Source organism: Mixophyes fleayi, chromosome 2 (genome assembly GCF_038048845.1).
Source record: "Mixophyes fleayi isolate aMixFle1 chromosome 2, aMixFle1.hap1, whole genome shotgun sequence".
NCBI classification, from domain to species: domain Eukaryota; kingdom Metazoa; phylum Chordata; class Amphibia; order Anura; family Limnodynastidae; genus Mixophyes; species Mixophyes fleayi.
This window is the reverse complement of record NC_134403.1, coordinates 364572353-364598084: the sequence shown is the minus strand read 5'-3', so window position 1 is coordinate 364598084 and position 25732 is coordinate 364572353. Positions and strand designations below refer to the sequence as shown.

General features: G+C 42.8%; 1 protein-coding gene across 2 annotated transcripts; it reads right to left on the bottom strand.

Moving 5' to 3' along the window:
• Positions 1–1361: 1361 nt before the first annotated feature.
• GPR89B (G protein-coupled receptor 89B) lies at positions 1362–25657 on the bottom strand. Of its 2 annotated transcripts, none has more exons than XM_075197309.1 (15): positions 25452–25657; positions 24766–24914; positions 22250–22309; positions 21929–22032; positions 20647–20753; positions 18905–19006; positions 16749–16869; positions 14909–14989; positions 11941–12050; positions 11179–11267; positions 10227–10319; positions 9946–10041; positions 7969–8058; positions 5459–5524; positions 1362–2312 (listed from the first exon to the last, which is right to left on the bottom strand). In XM_075197309.1, exons 2-15 carry the CDS (start codon positions 24805–24807, stop codon positions 2106–2108), a joined length of 1368 nt encoding a protein of 455 aa, XP_075053410.1. In that variant the 5' UTR covers positions 24808–24914; positions 25452–25657; the 3' UTR covers positions 1362–2105. The 2 variants fall into 2 exon arrangements, with proteins under 2 accessions (XP_075053410.1, XP_075053409.1); XM_075197308.1 differs by having other exon boundaries at positions 25485–25657.
• Positions 25658–25732: the final 75 nt, after the last annotated feature.

Sequence of the window (25732 nt, the reverse complement as noted above, 5' to 3'; positions counted from 1 at the left end):
ATCAGACCCTTCCTCTCCCAGGTTGCCATCAAAACTCTTACCCACTCACTGATCATTTCTCGTCTCGACTACTGCAATCTTCTCCTTCCTGGCCTCCCGGCTCCCATTTCGCTCCTCTTTGATCTATACTTAATACTGCAGCTAGACTTATCTTCCTCTCTCACCGCTCCACATCTGCCTCCCCTCTCTGCCAATCCTTACACTAGCTCCCCTTCCCCTACAGAATCCTCTTCTAACTCCTCACCGACACGCACAAAGCCCTCTCCAACTCCACTGCTCCCTACATACCCCCTCCCGGCATTCCTGGTCGGCCAGTGACCGTTGCCTTTCCTTCCCTCTGGTAGCCACATCTCACTCCCTTATCCAAGATTTCTCCTGTGCTGCCCCCAACCACTCGAACGGTTTCACTCGTTCTATCCAATAGCCTGTATAATGTAATGGTCATTGAAAACCCATCTGTTTATAAGAGCAGTTCTCCACTTTGCCATCTCACCATGTAGTATACCTCACCCTCTGTCATCTTCCATCTCTCCCACTCGTGTTTCTTGCTCTCAGATCCCCTTACACTGACTCCCCCCAATATGTCAAACATTTGTCTGCCCCTTTAGATTGTAAGCTCTAGTGAGCAGGGTTCTCTTCCCTCCTGTTCTCATAACCTATAACAGTTGCTCACCAGGTACATTGCGCACCTCCTCGTTGGGCTCTCTGCTCTATGACTCCACCCCTCCATTGTTTTTGCACCTCTTTTAGTGGCTCTAAACCGGTTAGCTGCACCCACGCTAATAGGCACAGGTTTCAGCCTGCGCTGAATATACCCCTTGTACCCCAGTAGCGCTGTTGAGAGTTGTACTTATTTGTTTACTGTATTAAACTGATATACCATGTACTGTCTTGTTGTTTGCTCTCTGTACGGCGCTGCGGACCTCATGTGGCACCCTATAAATAAAGGTTAATAATAATAATAATATTAATAATTACTTTAGCCTCATTTATGGCTTAAATAAAGTACTTCAGGTAGAGAACATTGGGACTTTTATTACTCTATTAAACTTTTTGTTAAACGTATAGGGCAAGACGCGGAGACCGCCAGTGCGGAGCTGGTGCTAAATTCAGGTTCTTTTGTAGAGTAAAAATGACCATGTGCCCTTTTGGGGGAGTCCCTACTCCGCACATGGAATACCCTCCCTCCCCCAGCCTGTGCAAATGTTCTATTCCTCCGCAACTGTCGCCATCCTGCTCTGCAACCGTATGTGCCACGGTGGAATAAAGTTGATCTTGCACCTCAGATGGTTTTCCTAAATGCCTCCACTCTCATTACGCACATTTGTTTTACCTAACTCACCCAATGAAATAATGAGATATTTGTAAAACAAAATGATTTAATAACAAAACATCTGATACAATCATCATCAAATACCCTTCAAGTAACCCAGCATTTGATTGAGTAAAAGAGCTGTTGGCCACGATTAGCGTCTATCACCAACCAGCGCTATAATCCCTTCCATCTTTGTGTGTCGTGGTAAAAGCAGTAATCAGGACGGTCCCGAGAGTGCAACGCATTTTACGGTTTGCAAATCCTTCATTGTCTAAGTGTCGGGCCACTTGCGATGATGCTATATTGAACGGGACAGTTCCAGGAACCTTAATTACAATACGTTTGACCTCAAAAGTTGGTGAGACAACTTTATGAGTCAACTTGATATTGTGAAATAAAGGGAGGGGTGCATCTCACACCATCTAAATAAAGTATGCAAAAAGTTTGCTCCCAGAAGTCATTTTAAGGTTCATTGGTTCTGGGATTTGTCCAGCCCAGAGATATCATATAGCAAAGTATTTGTATTCACTCAATTTTAAACACTTTGAAGAACTATCTAGGAGCCAGGTGAAGGTGTGGGAGATGTCAGACGTAGTGGCCAAGAGCACGTCTACAAGTGTGGAGTCAACTTGTTTGTATTCCAGAAGGTCTAGCAAGTCTCTTCCCTTTAGTCCGATTACAGGAACCCCAAGTCCTATCCACCGGACGAATGTCCTGGCCGGGCTGCGGGACAGATGTGGATCGTCCTATGAAACAAGCAACAGTCTCTCCGAGTGGTCAGCGTTCAGAGTTACAAAGCCATGTGTTTCTCTGGGGCTTGCTTGTGTGCCAGGTAAAGGAAGAGGATGCTGGACAGAGCGCTGACCAAGAAGATGACGTCAAACCAGCGGTGGTAGAAGTTGAATTGAAGCTCTCCTAAGACCTCCGTGATGATGGTGCGGTATTCTAGAGGCATGCTCATTCGAATCAGGAGCACGGAGGACACAAAGTACATGCCCTGCAATATAAAGTTGGATGTATGAACTTAGTTACATATAGAGGCACATTTATAAATGTATTTTATCATATTATATCATATTGCTGTTTATCTTGCAGCTGACTGTGTTAACTTTTGTGTTGTAAAGGTTATGTTTTCTTTAACTACAGGTTGGAATATTACTGTTAATGTTCTAAAGCTCTGATTGGCTACAGGTTGTTCTGTCCGTGTAAACATTCTAATGTTCTGATTGTCTACAGATTAGTTCTAGCCCTGTGAACATTCCACTCCTCTGATTGGCTACTGAATGAGCTAGCCTTGTGCACATAAAAATACTCTAATTGGCTACAGGTTAGTCTAGTCCTGTAAACGTTACAATGCTTTGATTGCCTACAGGTTAGCCTAGCCTATTTACATGTTAGTCTTTAACATATGTTACTATGTGAATAGAACAAGTGTGTTATCTTTAGGACTAATGATCCTGGTGGATGCTACACTTCCAAAATTCATGTGATCAGTATGGTTAAAACACACCACGTGCACAACGCATTTCACCAAAATATCTGGGGCCCCGATGGCTCTATAGTATGACTTTATCTCTACCCTGGTGCTTACACTCTGATGCAAGAAAAAATACCATAGGTGTTTGTATCCCAGACAACATGCTTGAAACATACAGGGAGGACAAATAAGGGGAACCTGCTCATTAGATTTACCACTTTACTGATTATTTCCATAATAATAAGAATTATATGCTATTTAAAGGTCCACCTGTCACCATGATTTATTATTTGTTTGGTTAATCAGTAAACAAAATACATTTATAATCCTGGTTACTTGTCCCCAAGGGTTTCCTTATCTACACCAGTGTAGGTTAACTTGGTGTTCCATAAAATTAAAAAAAGTGACCTGATGGATGACAGAAGTAGGGTTTCATTTAGGCAAGGAGCTTCATCAGGCTACAGCGATTCTCCTAGTGTATTACACTATACACTGCGTTACAATTCTTCAAGGATAACGCCATTCAGACAGGCTATAATGATTCTGCCCAATTAAAATGATTATACTACAACTTACTGGAATAACGCCTAATATCCGAAATAGTATTTTTCCAGAAATCAGCAGTCTGAAGACTCAGACGTGGCTGCTGCCACCTGGCTGGCATGTTGTGAACATTGGATACTTATTAGCCACATAACAGAACCAAGGAAACAAACTGCGGAGTCGTCCAAATGCCAAAGTAGAGTAAAAGTTAAGCATCAGGACGCCTAATTAAAATTATTTATATAATTTCTGAGTGAAAATACACTTTAACTGCACTAATTCTGGATAAACAGAGTCATATATGGAGTAACCCATATGGTATTTTCATACCCACATCTCAGAGCTGTCACTAGTTATTAGTGAGCGTATATATACTGGCCCTACCCAGAACACAAACGCCTGTTCTAGAGGCCACTTATGAAGCAGAAAGCAGCCGCTCTGCAGAGTAAAAGCAGCTCTGGACGCGCTGTCAGCCTTGTGCTCCACCGAGACGCATAGGTTTGTGTAGGTGGAGAAGCCTGCACAGGCCGAGGGCAGGAGTTGGGTGGAGCACAGTACAGACTAGGCCCACCGATGCCCATTATTTTGCGGAGCAGGGTCAAAATGATATTTAATTCTGCAGGGCAACATTATGTAATGAGATAAAGGGGTGGAGAGAGCACATTTTAAAGGTGTTCCAACTCCCCAAAATAACTTCAGTTGTGCCTCAGAGCTGGCGGTCTACGGTCTATACCTCCAATGGGTCCCTTTTTGTGCCTCCACATTGCACTTTGGTAGAATATCTAGGAGAACTCAGAGCAATGTAATACAAATTTCAAACATGATAAGGGAGCCATATACCAGGCTAAACCAAGGACTAAACAGTATTTTAGGTGAAAAACTAGGTTTGATTTACTAAAAGGGGTGGGACTAAACTGGAAGGAGGTAGGACTCTGAAGTGACACTCCGCCCACCTAGGCCCACTTTTAGGTTGCGGAGGCGTCTCCCGATAGTGGACAATAGGTCTGCGCTTTAGAAGTCGTATAAGCTAATACAGTAGAGCAATGCTTGGGATAGACATAAGGATATTTTACAAAGAATAAAAGATCAGGAGGTTGGAGGTTACCATAGGTTACAAAATGAGAAGACTAGATGGGCCAAGTAGTTCTTATCTGCCATCAAATTTTATGTTTCTATGTCTAAGCACCTTGATGTGCGCTCAATGGTGCATTCAGGTGCACCGGAAGAAAGCAAAGTTGTTTCCACTGCGCATCAGGTGCGCTTCATAAACGAGGTCCATGTAGATGACCGGTGCACTTTAAGAGGGAGCTAACGTGATGGAAACACAATCTAAGCAACATCCAGGGTTTCAGAGGACATTCTTGGTGGCTGCTGTGTTGCACCATTAGGACTTGAGATCAAAGTGAATAATTAACATAAATGTTGCTGATTATAAAGGCAAAGTACAGAACCTGGGGAGCGGGGATCCGTCACAGACTGTACGATACATGTGACAAGGAGGTGATGGAAAAGCGATTTGGTAGAACAGCAGAAGATTAGGCTGGTATACGATGTTATGATACATCTGCACTTTGCTGCAAATGCTGGTATCACTGTATGATGCATAACATAGCAGAGGTGTAGACGATGGCCCTCACTTACAGTTAGGGGCAAAATCCATGGACAAACCCTGGTGCAAGAGCTGCAAATGCAATTATGCTCTTTTCTTTGCATGCAGGAAAATACTGTCTGTGTCTGCATGTAGCAAATAAATACTGGACAGCTTTATTTTTACTGTGCAATTTAGAGTTGAGCTAGGACACGCCCCTCAGAACTCTACATCTGTCTGCACATTTTACTAGGAATTTATTCAGAACTCTAAATGAGGCTGTAATTGTGTTTTCATAGCTTATTTGTTATGTCTTGGTCTATTAATTTTATATGTCCCTGGGAAGGTTGTTTGTAAGTGCTACTTGCTGATATTATGTCACGTGAAGACACGGTATACAGACAGTACACACGTTCAGCCACTACATGAAGACACAGTATACAGACAGTACACACGTTCAGCCACTACATGAAGACACAGTATACAGACAGTACACACGTTCAGCCACTACATGAAGACAAAGCTTCTTACTCACCATGATCTGGGCTATTAGGAGAACAATCACATTGGAAGACTTGTTGCTGGAGATGGCGTAGAAGAACTAATAGGAAAACAAAGACATTTATGGATAGACATAACGAGCAGCCGGTTACCGGAAACCCCTCAATGTACAAAGACTGACGTAACCTGCACTTCGTTTTCACACTCATCACCAGGATATGTACAAATATTGTGCAAAATTAGGTTTCCACTTACATAGTGGGCCTGATTCATTAAGGATCTTAACTTGAGAAACTTCTTATTTCACTCTCCTGGACAAAACCATGTTACAATGCAAGGGGTGCAAATTAGTATTCTGTTTTGCACATAAGTTAAATACTGACTGTTTTTTCATGTAACATACAAATATCAACTTTAAATTTCAGTGTACAAATAAGCTATCAAGTATTTGTGTGCTACATGAAAAAACAGTCAGTATTTAACTTATGTACAAAACAGAAAACTAATTTGCACCCCTTGCATTGTAACATGGTTTTGTCCAGGAGACTGAAATAAGAAGTTTCTCAAGTTAAGATCCTTAATGAATCAGGCCCACTATTATTATAATCCATTATTTAAATGCCAGAAACAAGTTCCACAGTGCTGTACCTATAACAGGTACGAAACAAAACCTTGCTAACATTGACTGACGTAGTACACCACAAACTACCTACAGGTCACGTCAGTCATTTGTTCCAGAGACGAAGAAAGGAAAACATCATTTATAGTAATATTCTTATAGTAACTCTCCCCATCCCGCCACCCAACACTGCAGCCAAACTATATAGTTAACATTCATTTATATAGCGCCAGCACACAGCGCAGCACTTTACAATTGGGAACAAACACAGTAATAAAACAATACTGGGTAATACATACAGACAGAGAGGTAAGAGGGTCCTGCTCACAAGCTTACATTCTATAGGACAATGGGAGTCTGATACATGAGGTCACATGTTACTCCAGTCAGGACCAATGGGAACGTGCTTAGTGGAGCTATGTGATCCGGTCATCATATATATTATTACAGATAAAGAACACAGGTAAGGTCTGTGTGAGATGTGTATGGGGGTAATCAGGAAAAATAGCCTAGGGGGAGGTTAGGAAGGGGGCTCAGGAATCTGAGTAAGCGTGTCTAAAGAGATGAGTATTCAGAGAGCCTTGAAGGGGTGGAGGCTGGGGGAAGTCTTGTTGTACGAGGAGGGAATAACACAGAGAGAGTGCAGCCGGATATAAGTCCTAGAACCGCAAATGGGAAGATGTAATAAGAGTGGAGAACACTGCACTCTACCCCCCCCCCCCCTCAAAAAAAAGGCTCGCTGCCTAGGTATAAACCTAGATTTGGAAATATCCTTTGATCCACACCTTCAATCTGTATCTAAATCATGCTCCAGACATCGACGAAACATTTGCAGAATACGCACATATCCCACACAAGACACTGCAAACACTTTCATACATTGATCATCTCCCGCATTGATTATTGTAATTCCCTGCTTAGTGGTCTTCCCCAAATCAAACCCCTACAATCTAATTTGAATGTAGCAGCTAGATTGATTTTCCTTGCAAACCGTTCTTCCTCTGCTGAGTCACTCTGTCAGTCTCTACATTGGTTGCTTGTTTTTTTACCAAATCCAATATAAAATTCTGCTACTAACATACAAGACCGTCAACAAAATTGCACCGACATACATTTCCTCACTTGTCTCAAATTATCTCCCAACTCGACACCTCCGTTCTGCACAAGATCTACGTCTCTCTTCCACTCTCATCACATCCTCCCATTCCCGGTTTCAGGACTTTTTTCGGGCTGCACCCACTTTGTGGAATTCCCTCCCTCGTACAGTAAGACTTTCCTCTGGTCTTTCCTCTAGTCTTCAAGTCTTCTGAAAACCCACCTCTTCAGGCAGCTTATAATATTCCTCAACAACACTCTTACCCTCCCTAGGTTACCCTATTACCACCCTTTACACAGTTAACACAAGACAACAACTCTCTGACCAACATAGTTGTGTGACTGATCATACAGTCCACTCTGTCTGTCTGTATTACCCAGTATTGTTTTATTAGTGTGCTTGCTCCCACTTGTAAAGTGCTACGGAATATGCTGGCACTATATAAATAAATAAGTATTATTAATAATAATAACTTCGCTGCTACTGACCCAAAGGCGCCGACAAGAGAATGAACCATTAAACCATTAGCGCTGAGTCACGGGGGGATATGTGAGCATCTTCCCCACAATGTTAGGGGTTCAGGACATCAGACTCTCCCATCTGCTGCTGGTGGGTTTACTGTACAGCAGAGATCTTTATTAGATATCTGCATTATCATTATAATCCCTCCCATTTCCATGGATAAGGTCCACCAGTGCTGTGTTGTCTACCTAATGTCCCAGCTATGAAATCTTTAGGGCTAATAGATTTTCCCCATCAATGATTTTAAAGCCACTGAGATTGGGCAGAAGATGGGGGAGGGGGAGATTTATCCTCTAATATTACTTACCTTGGTGAGGGTGATCAATAACCCTCTGATAGATGTGATGATGATGATGCCCACAAGGATGAAGGAGATGTGCTGGGACCAGAACTTCACCTGAACAGAAATCAGAAACACGTCAGAAGGCGAAGACCCGTATCATTGCATTATTACAGGATATAACTCTGTCCTGTACATTATAAGCACCCTGTATGTCTATCCCTGCCCTGTACATTATAAGTGTCCCATATGTCTATCCCTGTCCTGTACGTCTATCCCTGTCCTGTACATTATAAGCACCCTGTATGTCTATCCCTGTCCTGTACGTCTATCCCTGTCCTGTACATTATAAGTGTCCCATATGTCTATCCCTGCCCTGTACATTATAAGTGTCCCATGTCTATCCCTGCCCTGTACATTATAAGTGTCCCATATGTCTATCACTGACCTGTACATTATAAGCATCTCGTATGTATAACACTGTCCTGTACATTATAAGCACCCCGTATGTCTATCCCTGTCCTGTACATTATAAGCACCTCATATATCTACCCCTGTCCTGTACACTATAAGCAGCCCTTTATATCTACCCCTGTCCTGTACATTATAAGCACCCCATATATCTACCCCTGTCCTGTACATTATAAGCATTCTACAAGCCACCAACCAAACTACATAAAGAGATCGGCTTTGGTCAGGTAGGAGGAGGTCTACACCCTTTATAAGGCCACAGACTGACATTTCTATACACAGTATAGAACATAAATGATGACACCACACAAAGCACGTGATTCGTTACATAACAGGAGCAGTAACAACACACCACTATGTCATACTCACGTACCTGTTGGATTATATCACCACTGCCTGGTTACAGTATAATGTACAGAAGATTATAACAGTACAAAGTTACTGATGTATTAGTGTGATTTAAAGGGGGACTATCCCACTCTTCCCACAACTAGAGGAATGATTAGGGTCGCACCACGTCCACCAACACATTGTGTGGAAATGTGTTTAGATACAGCCACTGTATTGAGCCAATATATGTTTTGTGAAAATAAACATTTTTCACTATTCTATCCCTGTACTACTGTGCTCAAGGTATACAGAGAAGACGAGCTATTATAATATTATTATAGTCATGTAAATGTTAGGTGCAGATTAATGGTGAGTACGGAACATATATAAGACAAGTTAACCCGTGCATGATACTCATGCATTTTTTTGTCAAATAATGTCAGTATACCAAATTTCAGGTCATTCGGATGAGCCCTTTCTGAGAAAATAGTTTTTTCCACAGACACACACACACTAACACACACCGCTACACATGCAGGGGCGGATCTAGAAAATGTTTGTTCCCCGGGGGGATGTTAGGGCGGGGCGATTTAGGCCCCGCCCCCTTTCCGACTTCTGAGGCTGCCGGGGGCTGCACAGTATGTGCAGGTCCGCTCGGCAGTGACAGGGTGTTTAAAACACAATCAGAGCAGCCGGGCAGCACACTGTCACTGCCGAACGGACCTGCACATACTGTGCAGCCGTCGGCAGCAAACCCCTGCTAGGGGGGGGGGCGATTGCCCCGATCGCACCCCCCTGGATCCGCCACTGTACACATGTGTGTTCATGAGGTAAAATTACCTCACGAAAATGAGTTTGACCCCTCAACTCGTCAATAATGTCAGTATACCAAATTTCAGCCCTTTTTGAGGTTTTTTTTCCCCACACACACTAAGAATTTAGTAGGTCAGTTAACCCGTGCATGATACTCATGCATTCTAGTCAAATCAAGCTACTTAAGGTGTTAAACACTCCCCACTGTCACCCCCGGCAACCACCAACCACTCCCAACTGTCACTTCTCCTTCAAGAAATATATAGGTCAGTGTATAACTCTGCCCAGCAGGTGGCGCTGCAGCTTGTTTTTTTTTTTTTCCCCACACACAGACAGACTAACACACGCCACTAGACATTTATATTATAGATATATACAATATGTCCTTACATCGAACTGTATGCCCAGGTAATTCACCGTGATCTCTATCCCTCTAGTGACCGGGTCCGTCTTTCCGACCCGGTCAAACACAATGTTTATTGTGGCCTGGAAAGGAATAAGGAGAGGTCAGTGATTAGCAATCTATAAACTGAGTAACCAAGATGCAATCCCCAGACTGTATCAACAAGACAAATCGGTCTACTCTAGGTTATCAGTAACAGTCATTAAGGGACAATTAACATAAATAATCTCTGTATTATCAACGTTTATGCAAACGTAATCTATTTTACCATAAAAATTTTCCACACGCAGTATATGGAGAAGAAGTAACCCAGGAAATTGAAGTATTTTCCTTGGAAGGTTTTAGAATATTCAATCCGCTCCTGAAACAGAGAGAACAACGTGTCAAACACACCAATCACTAGATCATCATTACCTCCCCTGTAATATATGTTGTAGTGACGGAAGGAGGGAGGGTTCAAGCTGTGTGGAATGGAACTGCTGTCTTTCAAAGTATTCAGCTAATACCTGGTATAACTGTGTACAACAATTCAATACAGTCTGCAGGAGTTAAACATAGCAACCAATCAGATTCTAGCTATCACGTTCTAGAATGTACAAGATAAATGAGAGCTAGAATCTGATTGGTTGCTATGGGCAACACCTCCACTTCTCCTTTTTAGAAAATTTGATAAATATCCCCCTCAGTGTGTTTTGGACATGGGTAAAGGAGACTATTTAACACAATCTACCAGAAAGGCAGAGATGCCTTGGGAGAATGGATTGTCCAGGCGTCAGTGCATGGGGGAACTAACATTAGTATTGGGACTCGTCAACTGGAGTGCGGCAGATGATCAGATTGCCACAGACAAAGTCCGCTTACAGACCACTGTCTTGAAAACTACTAAGTGCTCAGTTACTTAGCAAGAGGGAGGGATTATACTCAAACCAACAGAGGTAGACGTTTCTTTCCAATCGGTTGTTAGTACAAATGTTGTGTTCAGTCTCTGCTCTAAACTGTCCTTTCCCAAACACTGGATTCTATAAAATAACCAGATCCACTGAAGGACTTAGCGGATTCTCTAGAGATCTATTAGAGGCCGTCGGCCCTGATACCTCCGATTTAGGTCCAGACCTGCAATAAAAGCTCTCGATTCTGGCAACGTCAAACAAGAGGAGAGCCAGGTCTACTTCTCAATCTTGATAAAATTGTGGGATTAGTCTCCGCTTAGAGGCTCTAACCTTGGTGGCATGAAGATCAGCCGTCTCCAGAAACAGCTGCCGGCTCAGCTCTTCCAGAGCGTCCACCTCCTGCTGGATCTGAGAGAGGTCTGAGAGAGGAAGTGAAGGAAACTAGGGCAGAGAAGAAGTCAAGTGCACAGGTCTTCATAGCTTAAAGGACAACGGTAAATCAGGTACATGATCTTACAAATAATTTCATTGACACAAACCATGCACCTTCGTCTTCCACATTTTGAGTTACAGCTACCTACTGATAGCTGTGATGACTGTCTGGTTATATTTGGCTTCCCCGATTGGCAAGGGAAGCCGCCTCACTGAACCAGGCAGCGTTCAGACTTAGGGGTAGATTTACTAAACCTTCTAAGAAGTAAAGTGGATGTATTATCCACAGATTCTAGCTATCCTTTATTCAGTACATTCTAGAACATGATAGCTAGAATCTGATTGGTTGCTAAAGGCAACACCTCCATTTTTCCTTTTTTGAAGGCCAACAATGCTACTTACCCAGTCACTACCGCCCCCTCCTGGTCTATGGAGTTTAAACACAAATAATTCCTGGTTCTTTAATAGATACCTTATGTTGAACTTGTCTTCCCCTACTAAACAATAAGGTTGTGTACATTTGTGTGTTTTCTCCCAATTTTCCATGCTATATAGCTATCAATCAATCGATACCACTTGCCCCATTAACACTTAAAATAAAATTTTAAAGGAGTTATACATTTTGGGACTGTCAGGTTATTGGAAGATGACAAAAGATACTTTCACTGCCGGGGGCCGATGACGTCACGCTCTTTATCATCCCCCAGAATCCACTGGGACGGCTGTGTACTTCTCCTCGCTGGACCATATTCCTCCGGACCATGGCTATCCTGCAGGGAGAACAATACCGTGTCCTGTGTATTCCTGTATCCTTAGTGTGGTCTATATTTCTATATTGCAGTGTAACTCTCGTGTATACATGTATTCCATTTCTACCAGGATAACTGTTTTTACTACTGAAATTCCAATGGCTTATAAATCTGGATTAACAGTACGAGGGTAACCAATAAGAGAATTCTTTCCCTCAATGAACACCACACCCCAGACATAGTACAACTGTCGGAATCCCATGTACGGAACTCTGAGATATCCTCACAATGCCGGTACTGCAACTAATTCTACATTGTAAAATAAACAGACTACATTGTAAGACTGTCAATAAAGCTAGTTGAAGAAGCTGCCGCAGACATAATCACGGCTGCAGTCAACTTTGCAAGGCCGGCAGATAGCCTTCATACGCCAAAGAGACGGGGGCGGTCCCAGTGGCTCTATCTCACATAAACAAGACAGTGGCACACTGGTTAGCATTGCTGCTTCACGGCGCTGGGGTCATGAGTTTGATTCCCAACCAGGGCCCTATCTATGCAGAGTTTGTATGTTCTCCCCGTGTTTGTCTGGGTTTCCTTCCAGAATCCTATTACATACTGGATGTGTTAGTTAGTTTAGACTGTTAGCTCCAATGGAGCAGGGACTGATGAGTGATTATATAATCTCTGTACAGCGCTGTATAATATGAACGGCATTATATAAATAAAATAATAATATTAGTAACAAAGCTCCAGGAGTCCTTTTCGGGTCTATTTAGCTATTGGACTGACCTAGCAACTGGTCAAGAAATGACATTATAAGTTAGTTTATTGATACAGCACCAGCATTGTATGTGGTTATATATAACAGGAAAACTATATTATTCTGGGAGAAACAAAAACTAGGAAGTAGCAGTTTGCCATAATAACAAATACACTGCTTGATAAGGCCGGCAAATATTACTGGAAAACACCATTATTATAAATATATTACTGTAAAAGGGGAAGTGAAAACAAACAGTACGGACATAAAAGGAAATGGATAGAACATTTATTAATACTAATGGTGTCAGCTGCAGGTTAATAAGGTATAAATGAGAAGTAATCAGTGGGAACGATGTTACATTACTGCTCACAATCTGACATTAGTCAGTGACTCCAGGTGAGTGTAATACTGACAATAATAATCACTGTTCTGTTATTACGTGAACTCTTCTAGTCTGTGGAAAATGGGCAGGATGGGCCCTTCGGGGCCACTCTGTGCCCACCCTGTGCCATGGATAAACCCATGCTACTACGCAGTGATCGGACCAGACCCGTCTCTCCAGGAGAAGACGACAACTTTATACAACTGACAACAGTTATTATATTCCAGCAGAACAGCAGCGTTTCTGCTTTCTGAAACAGCCTTTAATTACCATCCTGCATCTCCTGCTCATCCTTCTGCCCCCACTTTTAGAGTGGGCAGGATGAGAACAACCTATAGACCAGCAGAATGGTCAGAGCAGTGCAGAGTATTTCAATGTGTAATAGCAATAGAAAGGTATGTTTGTGACAGGGGAAGAATCATTACTACATAAAATGTATTCATTCAAGTCAGAATCACAACACTCACATAATAAGCCAAGTTCATAGGAAGCTACTTAACCAGAACATGCAAACTTCACACAGATAGGGCCATGGTCAGAATTTAACCAATGGTCCCTGCGTTGGAAGGCAGCTGCCGCCATGCTGTCCATAATGTGAGGAAGGGAATGGAGGCAGCAGGAAGCGACAGACAGAGTTATATAGTGGAAGGAGCAGGGTCCCCCAGCAGCACAGAGAATATCAGGAGATGAGTGATGTGTTAGTGAGGACAGTGCTGCATGTGACAGGGGCAGTGACATGATGTGAGGAGGGGAATGGAGGCAGCAGGAAGCCACAGACTGAGAGTTATATAGTGGAAGTAGCAGGGTCCCCCAGCAGCACAAAGTATATCAGGAGATGAGTGATGTGTTATGAAGGACAGGGCTGCATGTGACAGGGGCAGTGACATGATGTGAGGAGGGGAATGGATGCAGAAGGAAGCCACAGACTGTTACACAGTGAAAGGAGCAGGGTCCTCCTAGCAGCACAGTGTTGTGATATCAGGCTCCTGTCACACAGATTGCAAGGTCAGACATACCTCTGTACATCCAGCCTGTTCTGCTATATAAACTCTCTGTGGATGCCAGGTATTAACATTACAGGTATATTATTTACTTCCTGCATATTTCCCATTGGCAGCAATCAGATGGACACATGGAATAACTCTGAACATCTCCTGGTACTTGCGACTAGAACCTAGAACTAGTGTGTACAGTAATCGGTACATTGAACAAGGTGTTTACATTTATCCGTTTTGTTTTGAAGAGTTGCAATAACAGTTGTGCGGTAAGACGACAGATAAGGGATATTGCAGGTAACCTTTGCATTGCAGAGATACCGATATCTCTAAACCCGAGTGACAAAGTCCCCGACAGGCTCTCAGAAATTCCACAAGGTACAGCCAAAAGGCCTCGTTGTCTCTGGCTGGTGTTACTGGGAGAATATCAGATACTAAGGCTCACTGATCAAGCCGTTACATTGGGAGCCTGCAGCACATGTGACAAAGGTCCCCAATTCTATATAATAGAACTTTGTATCCTTGCACCAACATGGGCGTCTCTGCAGGGGGCGCAATATCTTACATGTTAGTACTGCACAATGTGATAATGGGATACAGGGGTGGACAGGGAGCCTCTAAGTGGCTCTTATGCATTTCCGTTGTTCTAATTGACCTTGACTTGCTGCACTTCAGAGGTGCATGTGTGATACACAGGAAGCTGCTGCCCCCTAGTGGTCTCTGCTGCTCTCTACATTACCTCTTCTTCTTGCTGATGATCATGTCCATAGTCTGCAGCAGTCTCCTCTCCAGCACCTGAATGTCTGCTTCCGTCACATTCCTGGAAGACCAGTAAAGTGGATCAATATTAATTTCTGTCTGAAACTGGATGGATCAATACAAAGTGCAAGTCACACCCGAAGATACTGTCCAAATACCGACAAAACCTCATTGACCAAACCTGCACTGTACATAATGGCGATAGATATCCCCCCATCGCATGAATGGGACCGTTGGCTCTACTGTTGGAGGATTCAGTCCGTTATAGCACCAAAGTATCAGGAGAACTTTTATTCAAGGGGGGGTATTCAATTGTTAGCGTTAACGGGAAAAAACGAGCGCTCAAAAAATCTTAGCGTTAATACGGTAATTACTCGTGGAATTTCAGCTCGCCTGCTGAAATTGCGCGAGTAAACTACCGTATTAACGCTTTTGTCGCGCAATATTACCGTATAAACGGTAATATTTTTTGAGCGCTCGTTTTTTCCCGTTAACGCTAACAATTGAATACCCCCCTTGGTGTCAAAGTGTCAGTTGTTGGGGCAGAAATTATTTGCAATTTTCGTTTTAAGAAAAACCCTCTAAATACATCTATTATTAAATAATTATTATTATGGCAATCAGAATAAAGCATTAGCTTTTTACAAACAATACATTATCCGTGGAGCGCCATCTCATTAGATTGGACCGGCACTCAATCTACAGCTATAAGTGGAACTCAGGGAGATCCAGCCGATTGCCGAGAGCACAGAGTGGCCAGATCTATATTCAATTTGACTGACTGAGAGCCTGCCCAAATCACAAAGACCCGCCACTGAGCACTTGTGGTCCTAAGGGGCACAATTAGCGCAGCTGGACGGTGACCGTCAGATTAAAGACCGCATTTTCCACCAGTCCTGATCGACATCATAAAGATCATAATCATACGTTGATTTTCCTGGACCTATAAGTGCTGTGAATATAACCAATTGGCCCACAACAGTGTGTATAGGCACCATTAAAAAAAATTGTTCATAGTATAGAAAGTTTACTTTACCGTCTTGCTTTTTCATGAATGTTAGACTGTTTCTGTTTACCCAGAAAACCATTCAGCAGCAGCTCAGTGAATTGCCATATTTCTGCGGAAGTCTACCCCACAACCCAATTAGCGGTCTCTGATCAATAAATAAACCGCCCCATTAGCAACTGCCTGTTCTATAAACTATGTAAATTCATAGAAAAAATAACTGGGTAATACCCAAGTGGATTAATGCCTCCCTGATAAAAATGGGATATCACATGTCTGCTGCTGTCCATATGGAGAGAGATGGCCGACGTGCGTAATTCGGTCCATATCATCAATACATAGAATTCTACGTTTAATGTCTATTGCACAGTAATTGTAATTGAAGTGTTACATTTTTATATTTAGTTACTGTATAATCACAAGGACGCTACTGCCCCCTAGAGGGAGTACACAGGTACTTGAGCTTGAGGCCAGTTCAGTGTTGATTCTTTGTGAACTTAATTTATACATGTAGGATGCAAATACTTGATAGCTTTATTTGTACACTGACGTTTAAAGCTGATCTAGGACCTTACAGCGTGTGTAGTCAGCATTGCTTAATTTCTAAGTTGAGTGGGGCATTTATCTAAAAGAAAATCCTACTTGCGAATAAAGACATGTAATAGAATAAATAAAAATAAAAATTTATATAGAAAGCATTCTGCAAAAGCAATATAGATAAAAGTTATAAAGCTTTCGCAAATAGCATAAATATTGGGGATCAGATTGAACGTCCATAATGATACAACAGAATATACAGGCGGTTCCCACTCACCTCAAGAAATAGGACATATAGGTGTAGGGACAATTCACAGCACCAAACCCAGAGAGCAGGGCCATCAAAGTTACTCCAATAACGCCCACCCTGCTGATCAGCTGCTCAATGGAGAGGATTCCTGCAGGAGAAGAGACATCAGCACAGACAGACACAACATTACGGTAATGGAGGGGGGTTATGTAAAGGGAATACATAGAAAGGTGGACGGGTGCTGAGGAGTCAGATGGGAACATCCCGGAAAGGGTCATTTCCTAAGCGGTTACAATGCCGTTCTGAGACACTATGCTCCTGTTTCTGCGCCAAGATGGTGGCGACTGAGGCTGGGGTGAGCGGATCCTCACCGAGTGCAAGTTAGGCACAATCGTGTGCAAACGAGACTTCATGTTGTAGGATATAAGCTTTGAGGGGTCAATACTGAGTCTCCGAATTAGATGTAACCACAGAGCATCTTCTCTGTCCTTGGACGTGCGAGAAACCAGTGGCCATTATATATACGTTCACCTGTGACACTTTACTCATGTACATGGAGATCGCACTTGTTTTTGTGATACTAATAATTGCTCCAGTATTACTAATACTTGGGTCCTGTACCGGACGTCTGCTATTATGCTTGCAATGGATGATTGCTGATTATTGAAGATGACGATGATGAGTCCTATTGTACTGACCTGGTGCATTTCGCAAGGGACACACAATTCTGAGGCAAAATTCTACCAAATGAATATAAAAAGGAACGCGGAAATGGACCAGCTCTAAGGATGCAGACGGTGGTCCTAAACCAAGAGTAGACTGGACATTGATGCAGCATTAATACTGTGTCTGGCAGGCAGATTCCCATCCCAGCAATCCGCCAGTGGCTGCAGAGCACAGAAAGTATGTACCCCCCAGTCATGTGATCAGCGCACCAAGAGGCACAATTGCAAAAACAGACAAAAAAAAAATTCAACGCACGTCCGTGTTTCTGCGCTTCTGTAAAAGACACTTGGGGACAACTAAAAATATTAATGTTGCTGCATTTTTATAGCACATGAAATAATCAGGTCTGTCTCATGCAATGCTTTGTGGTCCTGCAAACACAGACGCAGATGTTTTATTTTAGGACATCTACTTTAAATTTGGCATTATTAATATAAAGGTATAGGTGAAGCTTTCAGGAACTGCAGACATTTGAGACTGATCATGAAGAGAAGAGTTTTTTCCCCCTTGCCCATTAGAGTCGCTGGGTGTAAGTCTGACATAGGACACTGCAGGGAGTCACTGAAGAGAGTAAATGAGATAATAACAGGACGGCAGCTTGTGAAGTGTCTGGGGTTATGTTGGGCCCGGGAACCTGTGATGCTGATTTATGAACATTATGAGATTACGGAGCACTATGGGTTTTGGGGATATTTAAATGTTCCCTTCTTTGGCGTGTCACCGGCAGACAGGATATAGGTGGGATATAAATTTACATGAACATTAGCAGACGGCTTAAGCATTATGTCAGGCAGTCAGTGCTCAGATATCAGGATGACGGCATGAGACAATGGGCCGGGTGCCCAGCAGCTGCGTGTACTATCACAGTGTACGACGCGCGCGCTATCACAGTGTACGACGCGCGCGCTATCACAGTGTACGACGCGCGCGCTATCACAGTGTACGACGCGCGCGCTATCACAGTGTACGACGCGCGCGCTATCACAGTGTACGACGCGCGCACTAACACAGTGTACGACGCGCGCACTAACACAGTGTACGACGCGCGCACTAACAGTGTACGCGTGCCATCACAGTGTACGACGCGCGCGCCAACACAGTGTACGACGCGCGCACTAACACAGTGTACGCGTGCCATCACAGTGTACGACGCGCGCGCTATCACAGTGTACGACGCGCGCGCTATCACAGTGTACGACGCGCGCGCTATCACAGTGTACAACGCGCGCACTAACAGTGTACGACGCGCGCGCTAAAACAGTGTACGACGCGCGCGCTAACACAGTGTACGACGCGCGCGCTATCACAGTGTACGACGCGCGCGCTATCACAGTGTACGACGCGCGCGCTATCACAGTGTACGACGCGCGCGCTATCACAGTGTACGACGCGCGCACTATCAGCAGCCCCCCTGTATCTCAGTTCTCCCCTATATAGTATTGTTATCGCACACATACCATGTTTGGGGCTCAGTATTGGAAAGGGGTCTCCCAGCTTCCAGAAGAAATACATGAACGTCAACCACAAGACACAGGCGAAGATCAGCCTCTGCCGGTGCACTGAGGACAAAGGGTCACAGAACATAAAATACTGATGTCAGGCGGATACTCAATAAAATAAATAAATGTGACTATAAACTACACACAGGGGTATTCAATTGGCAGCATTACTGTTATAAGTAACGTGGCTGGTGCATTATTACAATAAGTCTAATGCCGGCTCAGGGACCTGCGAGCTGACAGCCAGGCTAAAACTACCGTAATAACGGTAATTATTTTAAACTTCGGGGGGGGAATTGAATTCCCTCCACAGAACACTTTAGTAAGGTGAATTTTGGCCAAAGAGCATTTGGGCAAAATTACAACAAAACAAATTACACAGCCGACACACACACACTGGAGGCGGCCATTACACAGCCGACATAGGCAAACCGAGGGGTTTCCTAGTGTCTGGAAACCCCCCTCCCAGCCTGGAGTACTGTATGGTTGAGGTGGATGGACCCTGCCCCAGGACCAGTCACTTTGCAGCTTGTGTGCAGATCGTATCTGTCCGCACTGTTCACAGCCATCTCTCCCCAGCAAGTTATGAAAGCAGCAAGAACAGGTAGGAGAGAGCAGGACAGTCTGTCAGCTGTTCTGACACACTCAGTCAGGACTTTGTCGTGACTGTAGGTACAGTTGGGAGGTATGTCCCGCTTCACACGGCTCTGCTCGAAAAGGGAGAGCTGTGTGCCCCTAACAGTAGTGCACGCAGCATTGCCCATGTATATTATGGGGATAGGAAGAGTTGGAGAGCAGCCAAGCACTGTCTAATATTATAGCGACGCCCCGAAGCATGCTGGCCACACCCACTGTCAGTGTGGCATGGAAACCCCTCTCTACAAATCCTGCGTTTGCCCCTGGCCGACACACACAGTGGAGGCGGCCATGACACAGCCGACACACACAGCGGAGGTGGCCATTACACAGCGGAGGCGGCCATGACACAGCCGACACACACAGCGGAGGCGGCCATGACACAGCCGACACACACAGCGGAGGCGGCCATGACACAGCCGACACACACAGCGGAGGCGGCCATGACACAGCCGACACACACAGCGGAGGCGGCCATTACACAGCCGACACACACAGCGGAGGCGGCCATTACACAGCTGACACACACAGTGTGGCAGCCTGTGGCTCCTAGTAAATGAACAGGCTGTGAGACATGTTGCTTAGCATATATAATTTACACTGCACCTGCTGCCTACACGGAGAGGCTGCCCCCAGTGTGACTAAGTGACAGGTGCATCTTAAAAATGCTTGCAAATGGTTACAATGGTGTACGCCTTCATATATCACATACAATTTCTCATCTCTTACCCACTGAAAATAACTGGAATTGACGTTTATAAACTAAGATCTAGGTGCAGATTTATCTAACCTTGTAAAAAGAAAAAATGGAGATGTTGCCTATAGCAACCAATCAGATTCTCGCTATCATTTATTTAGTACATATTCTAGAAAATGACAGCTAGAATCTGATTGGTTGCTACAGGCAACATCTCCACTTTTTTTTTTTAGAAGGTTAGATAAATCTACCCCGGAGTCTTTATAACTAGAAAAGGGGTTAGTTCCTGCCACGTACCCTTTAATACCATCACACCCATTATCCTCCCCCACCCCAATATTGAGGCAGTCGGTAGGTTTGTACTCACATAGTCGGATGTTGCTCACCACAAAGTAACCAATATAAAACGGAACCACGAAGACGAGGACCAGTAGGATGACGCATAGATTGAGCTTCCAGTGGAAATATCGAGAGCTGAAACACAATAATCATTATATTCCTCCCATTACATTATACACTTATTACACTGGCTATTGCGTTCTATGGGAGAAACAAATCTGCACTCAAAATACATTTGTGAAAAACATTTATTGAAATTGATATTTTTATCTACACAAAATCACAGTAGAAATATGTCAGCATCTAAAAACGCTGAACTCACCCAAACCTAACTCAGATAGTAAATAATACTGTCATCGTCACGTCACCTTTAGACTGTAAGCTCCTAGGCACAGGGCCCTCCTTCCTCGTGTTCTCGTCTATTATTCCATCACCCTCTGTTCCTCTAGGCTGCTCCCCTAGCTTAGTCTTCTTGAGCCCAGGCCTACTTCACACTGGTCATTACCATCACTCTCACTCACTGTCCCATATATAACCTGATCTGTATTATCATGTTATCTGTGTGTAATCTATTAACTAGTAAGTTGCCGTTTGCCTGATACTTGCCTGCTCCCGGAGTCCGGGAGACCTACCCGGATTCCGGGAGTCTCCTGGACATTCCGGGAGAGTTGGCAAGTATGAACTAACTATTATTCCAATGTGTGTATGTCTAATACAATGACATCAGCTAGAATATTACATTACAAAGGCTATACATTATGAATAAATGATTTTGTTTCTTTTTAGGCTGAACCTTTTCACAATAGACATTGACTGTTTTTACTATTATCTGAAGATAAAAATATCGGTTTCAATAAATATTATTTTTTTTTAACATATGCTTCAGACTATTTCCTCATTTTTATTTTCTAAGTAACATTCGATCATATATAATATGTAGTCATTTTTGCTTGTCATTATTAGCCATCATATTGGGGGGGAGGAGATGGTCACATTCCTGAACCTGTAGCCTTGGGAGTGTATTATAGTATTAGAATTTATGACCATGTGACGGGGCATGATGGGAAATGTAGTTCCACAACATCTTCATGGCCCCATGTACACAAATCTCTGCATCATGGAAGAAGTAATACAACTGTATTAGTGTCAGGAATACACAGAATCGTATACTTTATGTTTAGCCAATCTCCTGCGCAATAACTTACAATACACTGTGTTATGTAATAATAAATGTTTTATCGGATAAGTGCGATATATGGAACAGCCCTAACGATGTTAAGTGTTCTGTATTTAGCGATAATGTCACACACCTGCTATTTAACAGGCCCAGGATCTCAAAAATGATGAGTTCAAACATAGTGCACGAGAAGGCGAAGGTCACCGAGAACACGACCTGGATGACATACTGCCGCACCTGAAATAGATCACATGATCAGAGAGGTTTCATGTATTGTGGTCACGTGATCCCAAGTGGTCAACCCTATCTATAAGAATATTACAAACAGCCCACTCCCACATTTTCCAATTTTGGTCACTTTTCATTTCTCAACTCAGCTGCAAATCAGTTTTACTTTTGCCCACTCGAATGAATTTTATTATAGGGTAAACATGGGTGCTAGCCCAAACCTCACCTCATAGTCTTTGAAGAGCTGGCGCATGAAAAACAGCCAACCGAAGCCAAAGAACAGCAGCTGAGAGAAGAAGAACAAGCAAGAAAACATAGCAACGTTATGTGATAATAATAGGATAGAGCTTTTATAAACTGAGCATCACAAAGACATTATAGCAGTGGGGGTTACGTACAAACATACAGTAGGGGCATAGCTTTCACCCATCTATATTCAATGTAGACCCTTGATATCAAAGCTAATTGCTTTGGAGTAACGATAAACACAGTAAATTAAGCAATCTAAAGGTTAGATCGGAGAAACACATACAACAACCAGGATTTGACAATAGATGTAATAGGTCAAACTACGTACCCATGGAGGAGTCCAAAGTACTTAAGAGACAAAACGCGTTGGGTTACCCCTTGCACCCTACCCTCCATCCTCCAACCTTATTTTGAAGCGAAGAACAGAAATTTCCTTCCACTGCTCCATAAGAAATTTGAATTACATTTTATCAGCCGAGTTGTTTTCATCTGTTTGATGTACACGATTAGTGTTTTTTGCATGTTCACTAAATGTTTTTAAAAGGTTCTACACTATGTTGTTATTATATATATTTCTGGTTTCTAACAAGCGATATGGAACATGCTAGAAAGAATTGGACACAAAACCTAGAAAAGAGGAGGTGAGCGCTTGATTAGATGAATGCCGGTACGTAAAAAATTTCTTTGTGCCACAAGTGATTTGTTAAAACACAGATGGGCCGTTAATGATGCTATATGCGGTATGCAAATTTTACTTATAAACTAGGTTCCAAATTATAAGAATTGCACTAGGAGCTGCCTCTTGTTCTTTTGTATTTTTTTTATCTATTTAACTAAAGATGTACCGACATGTCCTAAACCGCATAGACATCTATCAAGCAAGATAGAACATATCCTAAATGAAAACTTCAGGGTCACATTGCAGTGGTCAGACTTTGGTAAAGAATGATACTATATTCTAGTTAGATTTCACAAACATGAAGCACCTACGGACTTTGGTCACAGTTCACTAATAGGGAAACCTTCCAATTAAAGGAGAGTAGATGGTCTGAAACACAGCCCAATATTATTATCTCTCAGGGTCTGGGTGATTTTGTCTTTGCATCACTTTTGAGTATTTCTGTCTCCTTTTATACTTTTTCCCCACTTCATTCTGCAATATAATTTACTGTGGAAACTGATTTTATGGCAGAACCCGCAATGGAGTCCAATAAAGAAGCTACGTGCTACAATATTATTATTATTTGTTCTAATCCTACTTATCAAATGGATCCTTCAGTGTTCATTTCTCTGAGTCCACCTCCGCTCCGCTTCCTCTATCAGTTGGAGACCACAAGGCTCAGTCCTAGGTCCTCTGCTATTCTCCATCTATAAAACTTCTCTTGGAAAACTAATAAGCTCCTCTGGATTTCAGTATCCCCACTATGGAGATGATACAGAAATTCATCCATCTCTCGCCATCTGTGTTGTCCCACATTACTGTCTCTCTACCATTTCATCTTAGATGTACTCTCACCAACTCAAGCTCAGTCTTTCAAAAACAGACTTTATTAATATTCCCACCCAACAATAGAAGTTACCTACCATACATTTCTATTTCTGTTAACAACACGGGCAGCACAGTGGCAATGTGGTTAGAACTTCTGCCTTACAGCACTGGTGTCGTGAGTTCAATTCCCGACCATGGTCTTATCTGTGAGGAGTTTGTATGTTCTCCCTGTGTTTGCGTGGGTTTCCTCCAGGTTCTCCGGTTTCCTCCCACGCTCCAAAAACATACTAGTAGGTTAATTGGCTGCTAACAAATTGACCCTAGTCTGTCTGTCTCTGTGTCTGTCTGTATGTGTGTGTATGTTAGGGAATTTAGACTGTAAGCTCCAATGGTGCAAGGACTGATGTGAGTTCTCTGTGCAGCGCTGCAGAATTAGTGGCGCTATATAAATAAATGGTAATAATAATAATATACCCCATACACTCAAGCTTGCTGCCTACTAGGTGTCATCCTTAACTCAGAACTGTCATTTATTCCCAAATTCTCTTACTTACATCTAACAATCATTTCCAGAATACGCACATATCTCACACAAGACAATGCACAACACTATGTTCCAAAGTGGTTACTTTTGTTAGCAAGTGAAGTGGGGACAAGTTGGGGGGAGGAGAATAAAAGCCTGTTTTCCTTTTCTAATAAGTGGGTGTAATGCTCACGCAGTTGTACTGTCTGGGAGCAGCCATGATTATGTAGTAATGCATGACAAATAAAGTGTAACATTAACACTTACTGTGTGTATTTGCTACTTGTCAGGGTTTAAACGGCTTTATTTATTGATGTGTAGGGTAAAGTTTATTTGCAGACAGCAAAATATTTATAAAAGGCATCTCTAGCTATACAAGCATGTAGAATGAATCTGTCAGACAGCAATGTAGCCGCGCAGCATAGGCAAGTGTCAGGTCACAGACTTGGTATCATTAGACAGACCTCCAGTGACTCCTCACCTGAGATATAACCATGAGGATGGAGTCGATAAGGAAACTCATTTTTGATTGTTGATGCAAATCACTTCTCCATACAATATCCGCCCAGCGATCTCGATTGTCAATGCTGGATAATTTCTTCACATGTCTGATCGGCTCCTTGGTTTACACTATAGAAATAAAATTAAAAAATAAAATTATATATATATATATATGGTAGAAAAACAAGATATCTACAAGTGGCGCTTAACCCAATGTATGGATAATAACACAAATACAAAATTGCATATGTGTATACACTATATAAGGTACTCAAGTAATATAAAATATATAAAAATATAGTGAGAGTAACACCTCCACAAACGTGCGTGTGGCAGCCAACCCTCAGAAACGGATGGTTAGTCCGAAAACATTAGTAAAGTATATATATATATATATATATATATATATATATATATATATATATATATGGGACTGGTGCTTCCCCAGATAGTATAACATATAAATATAAGAGTACAAGCTAATCTTGTGTTCAGGAACGGCTGCTATACTATAACTTCCATCAGACACAGTCTGACAGCACAAGATTATTGTATATCCTGAGGATCTCCAACTGTTATGTAACTATAAGTCACAGCATGCCCTGTGTACCTCTGTTGCACATATATATTACAATACAATGAACCAGTCCCTAGTACAGTTATTACAATGTATCAGTTCTGAGGTCAGGGCTCTCTCACATGTACACAGTGCAGATCTCCAGGCTGTCACTTCATTTCTTCCTACATACTCAGCAGTCGCACACTGACACCGTCTCCCACATCACCAGACGTGGTGCTATCAAGTGTCCCCACTATCGGCAGTCAGGTACATTGCTGGATACATGTTTCTGGAGACTAATTCCCCTTACTACTAAGGGAAGGCAGCTTAATAAAAATGGCTCCTTGAAGAGAGACAAAATGGGACACACAGCTGGCTCTCTAGTGTT